This window comes from Nicotiana attenuata, unplaced genomic scaffold (assembly GCF_001879085.1).
Source record: "Nicotiana attenuata strain UT unplaced genomic scaffold, NIATTr2, whole genome shotgun sequence".
Lineage (NCBI taxonomy): Eukaryota > Viridiplantae > Streptophyta > Magnoliopsida > Solanales > Solanaceae > Nicotiana > Nicotiana attenuata.
The window spans coordinates 629,779-640,052 of record NW_017670313.1 but is presented as its reverse complement, the minus strand read 5'-3'; the positions used below and the strand labels follow the sequence as shown (position 1 = coordinate 640,052).

Here is a 10,274-nt window from a genome sequence, read left to right as displayed (position 1 = left end):
CCCCCTTTCTCTGGCTTTGGTTATTCTTGTCTTATTTTTCAATCTGAAGACAATTAGTCCCACTTAGACTCGCTTTCTTTTCATCATGAATGTAATATTGAATGTCAAGCTTATCCATTGATGGCATATAAAGATTCTCAGAGAATCAGGAGACTGAAATTCCTCAGATAAATAATGTAGTTGAAAGACCAAGACTGCCATCCCAACCATCTTACGGTTTCTACAAATTGTCTTTTGAAGCATTCCTTTGGAACTGCCGAACTGGCATAGAGTTATTCACACATCTTGTAGGTGAACAAATCTGGAACACAATTTTCTCAATCTTAAATTTTCCTTCGTGTTCTCCACGGGGTGTGCGCATAATTTGGTTGAGGCCTGAAGATATTCTAGTGAAGTCCAAGGATTGTCCAATAAATAGATACTTCTTCCTCTTATGGGGTCCAGCACGTGTAATATCAGTCTTGACTATCCCCAATCTGGCCCAATCTGTTGCTTGGATCAACCTGAGAGAAGCTTCTTTCCTTGCGTACCGCCATCACAACCAGATTTAGGTTCCCAATCGAAATTGGTCTAGAAACAAGAAACTGCACATTCTTGAAACAGGTATTGATGCTCATCTTCTGTGGCCTCACAGCTGAGCAAAAATTCATCATCTAGTATATGAGAAGCTCGCTTCATTTCATATATCAGTGCGTCAAGGTTTTCATATATCTCTTTGCATCTTGGATGGGCTTTGTCCCCAACAAGAAACATGTGTAGCACAGACTTGATCTCAATCCAGCTACAACCTGGCTCTTTTTTTAGCCCACCATACCTCATCACTTTCCTCATTTCGGCAACTTCTTTCCACATTCCTGCATCAGCATAAATATTTGACAAAAGTATATGAGAAGATGAGTCCTCAGGGTCCAATTGCAAGAGAAACTTTGCTGCTTTTTCTGCTACCTCCACATTACCGTGCATCTTACACATACTAAGTAGAGTTCTCCAGATGACATCATCAGCCTCAATAGGCATGTCTTGAATAAGCTTCAGAGCTTCGCTAATTTGGCCCGCCCTCCCTAGTATGTCAACCATACATGAGTAGTGTTCCAATTGAGGATCTAATCCATAGTTATTCGACATTGAATTGAAGTGTTGCAGACCTTTTTCAACAAGCCCAATATGTGCACAAGCTCTTAGGACTGCAAGAAAAGTTGCATGATTTGGTCTTACATCCTCAAGCTGCATCTTTTCAAAGATCTGCAAAGCCTCGTCTCCAAGACCATGTTGTGCATAGCCACAAACCATAGCATTCCATGTGACAAAATCCTTTTTTGGTGCTTTTTCAAACATCAATCTGGAATCCTGCATGTTTCCACACTTCGAGTACATGTCAACGAGAGTGCTAGTTATAAACACATCCGATTGCAATTCTTGCTTTATAATTTGAGCATGAATTTGCTTTCCTAGCCCAACAGTAGCTAGATTGGCACAAGTATCAAGAACGGTTGCATAGGTAAAGTTATCAGGTTTTATTCCCTCTTCCAGCATTTTAGAGAAGAATTTCTGAGATTCCTCACTTTGTTTACGCAAGGAGAAGCCCGATATGATTGCATTCCAAGAAACAATTGTCTGTTCCTCCATTCTCTCATGAAGTTTCTCTGCCTCTTCTACCTTTTCACATTTGCAGTACATATCGATTACAGCACTCCCAATGAAGCACTCCAACCCCATCCCCGATTTTATGATTCTATTGTGAATCACCATGCCAATGTTCAAATCTTGACGAGCTGCACAGGCCTTTAAAACACTACCATAAGTGAATTCATCTGGTTCCATCCTTGCCTGAAGCATCCGAAAAAATAGTGTCAAAGTTTCATCCTCATGTCCATTCTGCTCGTGAGCTGCAATTATTGCATTCCAAGACACTGCATCTCTTTTTTCCATTTCGTCAAACAGACGTCGAGCTTCACGTGGTGCTTTACATTTGCCATACATGTCCATAATGGCATTTGCAACACATACATTCGAACAAAAGGGAGTCTTACAAGCTACCCCATGTAGCTGCATTCCCTCTAAATGACCTTTGAAAACTGCACAGGCACTAAATGCACCAGATAGGCTTATTTCATCAAACCCAAGATAAGACTTCAGCAAACGCTTGAATAGTAATACAGCTTCATATCCTTGATCACCTCGAGCAAACCCAACGATCAAGGCATTATAAGATTGCAAGTTATGACTTGGCAACAAGTTGAATACCTTCCTAGCATCAGACAGACTGTTAGATTTGGCATACATGTCCAATGTGGCAGTCGCTACAATGACATCGCATCCAAAATCAGTTTTCAATGCATGACCATGCAATTGAGACCCCAATTTTAAGTCAGATAACCCGGCACAAGACCTGAAGAGACTAGCATAAGTAGATTGACTCACCCCTACCCCTTCTTTTTGCATCTTCTTGAAGAGCTGTAATCCATTAGCAAACTCATTATTTTGAACACAGCCTGCAATCAAAGCGCTCCAAGAAACCCAGTTCTTTTCAGGCATCTCATTGAAGAAACATCTCGACTCATGTAACCTCTTGCATTTCGAATACATATCCACCATTGAGCTCCCTGTCACCACATCAGTAGCAAGACCCAGCTTGATCACCACCCCATGCACCTGGACCCCTAACTTAGAATCTTCCAGACCCGAACAAGCTTTCAGAACAACAGCAAAAGTTGTTCTATCAAAAGCAATACGATCTCTTCCCATTTCCATAAAAGCTCGAATTGATTTCTGATAATTACCATTTTGCAAATGCCCCGAGATGATAGAATTCCAAGAAATTACATCTCTTTCAGGCATCAAATCAAACATCAATTTTGCCTTCTCCATATCACTAACCATAGAATACCCAAAAATCATGGCGTTCCAAGAAACTGTATCTCTAAGAGGCATTTTATCAAACACTTTATCAGCATAACCCAAATTGGAGCATTTTATGTACATCTGAATCAAACAATTAGTGACAAAAATAGTGGGTTGAAACCCAGATATTATCATCCGAGCATGGGCTTGCTTGCCTGGTTCCTGGGTGCATTGTTTTGCACATTCTTGGAATATATGGGAAAAGGTTTTCCTGTAGTTTGGGTGCATTTGATTTGCTACTGCAAGTGTTTTAAGTGCAGGGCAATGAACTTTTGAAATCATGCTTTGGCGGGTAACAGATCGTTTAATACTCCCGCCGGTCCAATTTATATGATGCTCTTATTAACAACTATTTGAAATGTCAAATAACTCCTCTTTTGCTACAAATTTATCATATACCCCATTTTAAGTATATTTTGTTTATTGTAAAAAAAATTGATTTCTAATTTTCTTCATCTAATTTCGAATAATGTGAATTTTATTTAGAAAATATAAAATATCAATATCCGAATTGGGGCCAAACACTAGAAGGTTTGATTCTCGAACTCCAAATTTCTTCATTCTAATTAACACAGTTAAAAAGTAGTTAACTATTTCGCCAAGAAAAGGTGGGCATATCCACAAGATTGAATATGTTGATACATAGTTTGCTTGACCACCTAGTTTGATTTTTTTCAGCTAATAAATGAAGGGGATCCTTGGAAGTTGAAATAATGGTAAAGTTAACCCGCGTGAATACAGGATACTTGGTGCACCGAGATGCCCTTTTTTATATAGGGCTAGTAAATAAAGAATTACATAGCTTCTTAATCCCACAAGTATGCACCTAAAACTCAATTACTAGCTTGGTGTGTTTGAGCTGTCACAAGAATATAGGACGTTAATGATGATATAGGTGCTCATAGTTTACCAGATATTTTGCCACTTTGTTGGTAAGCACAAACTATGATCTTTCCCTGGTTATGCCATAGGTTTTGGGGCTGTAGCCCTGCAACTGGATAGTAATTTGAGGTCCCACGTAATATGGAAGGGGATATACAAGGATGAGGAAAATGTTGTGGGGAGAAAAGAGTAAAACTTACACCAATGTCCACTAAATTATGCAGTTTCACCTTTTAAAAAAGGTGAAAAAGCATCACTTGACCATAATCAAATAATAATTGTGCATATGAAAATCACATGCCTTGCATATATTGGTTCAGTATAATCAAGTAGCTAAAGTTGGTCCGCAGATTCAGTGGACTGGTAGAGAGTGCATAGAAGTTGACTGCAGTGCCTGTCCTGGTTATGGGGAATCAATACAACTTGGATAAAAACTAAGACAGCCATAGTAGCCCACGTGCTGCAAGGATGATAAGGGGAAAAAAGTTCTTTGTTGAATTTGGAATACACGCACTACAATCTTGTAAATTGTCTAACTGGTGAATTCTCATTCTACTGAGCATGCAAAACTGAGATATCAATAAAGAAGCAAAAACACAGTATGATAAAAACATAAGCAACAATATTTCAGGATTCTTGTACTGCACTTTACTCGTCATCCTCATCATCGTCGTCGTCATTTCCAGCAGCTGAATTCAAGGCGTTCAGCCTCTCGATCAACTTAGCCTTCCTTTCCTCATAAGTTAGCTTCTTTAGATTGTACCTGCAAAAAGTATCCAAAAGTGAATATGCAGAAAGATAGCATATAATTGGAATGATCAGCACATATGCCACATTTTTTACATGGCACTCTAGAAATAAAGACTATCCAGGCAAACATAAAATAAATTCCATATTTCAACGAGAAATAGGAATTGGAGATCCTTCAACCATAAGAGTAAAGTGCTTGTCAACTTTGACCATACAAATGCATGAATATATAAAAAAAATTAATAGAAACAGGAAGCACATAAAAGCTGATAATGAGTTAATCAAACTAAAGAAGATGTTAGACCTCTTGTGCTGCTTGGGAGGCTGTTTGTCTGACTTCTTGAAGGTAGGATCAGCGCGTATGGCAGCATGAACTTTCTTGTACATCTCCTCGAGGTGATCAGCCTCAAGACCCTTCTTGATGTACTCACTAAAGTGTGACTGATACTTCTCAGGTTCATCTTCGATCAGAGTCTATAAACAGAGGGAAGAGGTTTAGCATAATAGGCACTATGCTCACCTAGATGTAGTAAGATAAACAACATAACACTCCACTGAGCATTTGCATGGATTTGATGATTATAATAAACTAAAATAGGAGTCTGTATAGCCATTCTATTTCACCTTCATGTACGTAGCAACATGACCACCATAAATGTAGTTGCGGTGAACATCAGCATCAAGTTGCTTAGAATCCTTGCTGAATCCAGCAAACCTCTTCTCACTGTGAGGGATATCAAGTCCACCATCCAACGCACCCTGAATCCACCAAGCAAAGAATTGCATTTATTTAAAGAACATATGAAAGATCATATGGCATGAATAATCCATCTTAAAACAAACGGTCACATGGCATGAATAGTACATCTCAAATCTCAAAAGAGAAAAGAAACAGACAAATTTGACAGCAAGGAGGGAGGGACTCACTTAAATTCAAAACTCCACATTATAATAGTCAGAAAGTACCAATCTTTGCATTCTCGGACAATTGCAATCAGGGTTTCATAACACCATATTCTTCGAGAGTTAAGCTAGTGGCTACTATTCATTAAAAGGTTCACAAAAAATAATCAAAGTATCTGTTACAAAGTATATTCCAAAAAGATTGATACATTTCTATATTTGGAAACTCTTTAATGTTAAGGTTTCCATATTACCCTTAATGGCATGATCTTATTGGAGTGACATGGTATGTTGCATGCGGCATGCCAGATAAGGATACTTTTGTATGTTTTAACTCATTAGCTTAAGTGTAAAAAATATTTCTTTATTTCTTAAATCTCCATGCCCAGTCAAACATCAACATGATATATAATGGAGAGAGTAGAAATTTTGCAATGCAGTTTAGACAGAGACTAAGTGATACAGCACCATAGCAAAAGCAGGATTATACCTTGAGAGCACCAAAGACACGATTTCCTGTAGTAGTCCTTATAAGGCCAACATCCAAGAGAGCACGGAAAGGCCTCCTGCTTTCAGCAGGTTCAACAGAGTAATCCTCCCCATTGGCCTGTAAAATATTGAAATACCAGTTAACAAATAAAAGCCCCCTATAGAAGGACAAAAGGCCCATAACACTACAATACGTCTGCAATTACCTCAAGGTTCCCTTGATACTCCTCGTCCATTTCAAGCTTTTTGAGAACTCGTCGTGCCAAAAGAAGTCCAGTACAGTAGGCTAAAATGAATGTAAATGAGTTAATAGTTCAATAAGAAATTAAGAACTACACAATTTCAAATGAGATAACCAAACAAAATAGAATAGATTGTGTGGAAGTACCAGCAGCATAATTTGTCAGTCCAACTTCAAGGCCATAACGAGGCAGCTCATTAGCATAAGCAGAGGCAAGAATCATGTCACCAGCAATACTAGCCGACACAATTTGTGCAATTATGTCCTTGTTAGTCTAGAGAAAATGTTAAGGAAGCAAAGCAAAGGACATGTGATGCACACTCGCTGTGACAATTTCATGAACCAACCATGTAATAGTAAATGGATAATACATATCAAAAAAAAAAAAAAACAGGAGGAAGCCATCACATTAAGTAATTTTTAAAGTAAATCAAAAGTATTAGGATACAAATCGGACAACCAAACGATATTTTGGAGTGTTGTACTTATTTTTGTCCTGATTGATCAACCTGTTCCTCGCTCTGTAGTCGGTTTTCCCCTCTGCATGGTAAAAAAATTAGAAAATGGTGAGTCATGAATTGCAAATTTGAGAACAGAACAAAAGGGATGAAGACAATATAAGCTGCACCTCTCCTTCTCTTGAATTTAACCTGGAAACGCTTGAAATAAGCCCTTGTCTTCTGGACTTTGATGAAGGCCTGCAACATAAAAAAAAAACTGTGTCAAGCACAAGAACTGCATCAGATCATAATTTAAAATCAAAGTTCCAACTTCACCAAGCATCCATTTGAAGAAGCACACTTCAAAGAGAAGCTTTTGTTGTGTTGGTACAATCACATTTCGTCTGGTGCTTTTTAAGAGTCATTTTAGTTTGCTTAGAGATTTACAGCTAGAGAAACCTTAATTGGTTTTGAAAGACAAATGATTAAGTATTTGTTTTTGAGTCCAGATAAAACGGTATAAATATTGAGGATTCATCTTCGATCCCAACAAGTTTTGGATTGAGCAACATTTGTACTTTTTATAGGCCTGTCTACTTTTTCTAGGTAATAGAGTTGAAATAATAGCATTTAGCATTGATTCGTCCCAAACCAACAGAGGCAAACAAAACATCATTAAAGATCATATTTGAAGTTCTCATTGAAACCAAAAGAAGTGAAAAAATGAGATTTACATATTAATCCAAATCTAAATGTCAATACAATCGCACGTAGAGACCAATACCTTACTAATCAAAACAACATCTTTACACATTTGTACATAAGTGTGTAATAATAAGTGTGAAATTTAGTAAATCTCTAGTTTTACCTCCTGAACATTGGGAAAAAAAAAAGCAGCCCAAATAGAATGTATTATTTTTTAGAAGTAGTATAGCAGAATATATAACCCAAAACTTGTTTGGACTGAAGCGTAGTTGTATATGTTATTTTAGTTGTAAATAAGCAAACACTACTATGATGTACTGATGCTACTCCTAGAAACTGTAAAAAGTTACAGCGTAGGCTATAAAGCTAGTATAAACCGTTAAGTTATAGAGTTATGATGAAGAAGAATACAATTTATTATCCTAAAACAAAAATGTAGCACACTCTGCTTTTCTCTTCCAAATATCGGCTACCAACTTAGATAACAAATCATCGAAAAAGGTGTAAAGGAAAAACGGAGTTTATCGAAAAAGCGCGGATTTGTGAGCCTTACCATTGTTGCTCCTTGATGAAACTCCGGCGGCGGCCGCGAGTGAGGGGGAGTGGGGAGTGGGGAAAGAGAAGTAGCTAATGAGAGGAACAATTGCTGCTGCGAAGCTAATTGATATACCTCCAGCTAAAACCCTAGTCGATGTGTACGAGAAAATGACAAATGGTCCTTTATTTTTTGGGTAGGTTTAAAATAGTCTCTTAAGAATAATTTTGAGTGGTTTTGGTCTTTATATTTGCAACAAGTAAGCACTTTTAGTCTCATCATACATTTAACGATTTTTGTGGTTAGATTTAACGGAAACTTTGAAAAAAACAACAGGAACTCACATTTAGAAGTATAATTTTTGCAATTACTGATATTATCTATTATCTATTCCTATTGTCGGCACAGCCCTTCTAGGTTTCAATTTTTGTTATGTTTTATCTAGAGTCGGGTGTATTTTTTCGATATTGCGGTTTCTGGAATTCGACAGGATTTCCCTAGTTATACTGATTGGACTTTTTATCCGTAACTCCTTTTGGATCTGAAAGCTAAAGTTTGTTAACTAGTTGACATGTACCAAAAGCCCTCACTTTTAAAAAAAAATGAAAAAGGGCCAAAAATATCCCTACCGTATTAAAAATGGCTCACAAATGTCCTCTGTTAACCTTTTGGTCTAAAAATACCCTTAACGCTTTATTTTTGGTCACATATACCCTTGAAACTAACCGAACATGGATGGTAAATTTTGGCACTTTAAAATATCCATGTGGCGTTTTTTAAGCTTGCCATATGTATTTCTTATAAACAAAATTAAAACCCACACATTTTCTTGTAAACCAACCCACCTAAGTCCCTATAACCCGCTGGTGGCTTCCCTCTTTTTTCATAATTGACCGCTTCAATAATGGAGGTAAGCAAAATAGACCCCTCTCATTCTTCTCCTTATTCCCATCAGATAACCATAAATTTTGTCTTAATTTTATCCATAAATAATCAGTAAAAAAAAGATTCTAAGAAGAAAAGAAAAGGAGGAATCAATAGTAGAGTAAGGATAAGATGAAGTCATGGGAATAGGACATGTACGAATTGGAGTTGCTCAAAAAAACTTAGTTAACTGTATCAATATAGAGAGAGAAACTCTCATCCATCACTAGAACAATCCAATGGACAACCCACCCAAAATACCAAACATACCACCGGAACCACCGGATGCCAACAAAATGGAGGAGGACACTCCCCGACTACATTCATACAAAGAAATGCTCCTAGATAAACAAGATATCTCTGAAGCAGACTACTTTGTTCCTGAGATTGAAAACCCAATGACCCAACAAAAAGGTAAGGAAACAACAGGCCCAATCATACTCTCCTACGAAGACAAAAACAGATTATACGAACCATGGTGTTACTCAATCATCATTAAGCTCTTTGGACGGCGTATGCCACATTATCTTCTCCGATCCAAATTAATTGAACTATGGAACCCATTCGAACGGTTAATTTTGATTGACTTAGGGTGGGATTTCTTCATAGCCAAATTTGGTAAGGAGGAAAACTTGGCAAAAGCTATCCAGCAGGGGCCATGGTTCATTTCTGGAAGTTTCCTCTCCGTCAGACGATGGGAACCAAAGTTTTTCCCACATGAGGCGACCCTCTCCCTCACAGCTATTTGGGTACGTCTCCCCCAACTGCCCACCGAATTCTATGCGAAAGAGATCCTGGAAAAGATAGGCAGGAAACTTGGGAAACTTCTCAAAATTGATACGTGCACCTCCGTAACCTTGAGAGGTATATATGCCAGAATATGCATTCGGGTACCTTTGGAATCGCCGGTCGCAACATCTGTTACTATAGGAGACTATAAACAATCGGTGGTCTACGAAGGTGAGAATATCCTGTGCATGGGATGTGGAAGGATAGGGCACACAGTGAAAGGATGTTCCCACGGGATGAAACAAACTCAATCAACAACACCACAAGACAACCCAGAATGCCCAAATTCAAAGCCAAATGGTGAATCTAATTCAAAACCAGATGGTGAAGAAGAAGAAGAATGGAAAATTGTTTCCTTTCCAAGAAGACGTAAACAGGGACCCCCCACCTAGCAACGATCAACAACGAATCAGAGCAGAAAAGGTAAGCAAACACCCTAACCGGACGACATCCAAGTTCGATGTTCGACGCCATATCCGGTAAGTTCCTCGAAACTCAAACATTCCGGTAATCTTCTAAAGCTAACCCACTGCATGACATGAGCCCAACCCAATGCACGAACACAAATACTACGCAAATGGAAAATCAATCAACACACGGGAAGCCCACAAAGGAAAGGCCCAACACAAGCATGAAGAGGAAGGCGGGCCCAGGCTCTACAGAGCATCAACCCAATACAAAGGAGGGGCCTACACCCAAATGCAAAAACCAAATA

General features: G+C 38.3%; 3 protein-coding genes across 3 annotated transcripts; 1 reads left to right on the top strand and 2 right to left on the bottom strand.

The window, feature by feature from the left end:
* Positions 1-16: 16 nt before the first annotated feature.
* Positions 17-3,186, bottom strand: LOC109237682 (pentatricopeptide repeat-containing protein At3g02330). Its single transcript, XM_019404010.1, has one exon. The coding sequence runs from the start codon at positions 3,181-3,183 to the stop codon at positions 571-573; it is 2,613 nt and encodes an 870-aa protein (XP_019259555.1). The 5' UTR covers positions 3,184-3,186; the 3' UTR covers positions 17-570.
* A 1,046-nt stretch (positions 3,187-4,232) lies between these two features.
* On the bottom strand, positions 4,233-7,976 carry LOC109237681 (60S ribosomal protein L5). The gene is made up of 9 exons (XM_019404009.1): positions 7,865-7,976; positions 6,795-6,864; positions 6,615-6,706; positions 6,314-6,440; positions 6,132-6,211; positions 5,927-6,043; positions 5,158-5,292; positions 4,838-5,007; positions 4,233-4,546 (listed from the first exon to the last, which is right to left on the bottom strand). Exons 1-9 carry the CDS (start codon positions 7,865-7,867, stop codon positions 4,432-4,434), a joined length of 909 nt encoding a protein of 302 aa, XP_019259554.1. The 5' UTR covers positions 7,868-7,976; the 3' UTR covers positions 4,233-4,431.
* A 1,090-nt stretch (positions 7,977-9,066) lies between these two features.
* On the top strand, positions 9,067-9,951 carry LOC109237665. Its single transcript, XM_019403995.1, has one exon. The coding sequence runs from the start codon at positions 9,067-9,069 to the stop codon at positions 9,949-9,951; it is 885 nt and encodes a 294-aa protein (XP_019259540.1).
* The last annotated feature ends 323 nt before the right edge of the window (positions 9,952-10,274 follow it).

Bases quoted from the DNA above. Each gene is read 5' to 3' on its own strand.
- LOC109237682 (XM_019404010.1), bottom strand. From the start codon at position 3,183: ATGATTTCAAAAGTTCATTGCCCTGCACTTAAAACACTTGCAGTAGCA.
- LOC109237681 (XM_019404009.1), bottom strand. The intron at 6,212-6,313 runs GTACTTCCACAC...CATTCATTTTAG, and splicing joins ACTGACAAATTATGCTGCTG to CCTACTGTACTGGACTTCTT. The intron at 4,547-4,837 runs GTCTAACATCTT...TACTTTTTGCAG, and splicing joins CCTCCCAAGCAGCACAAGAG to GTACAATCTAAAGAAGCTAA.
- LOC109237665 (XM_019403995.1), top strand. From the start codon at position 9,067: ATGGAGGAGGACACTCCCCGACTACATTCATACAAAGAAATGCTCCTA.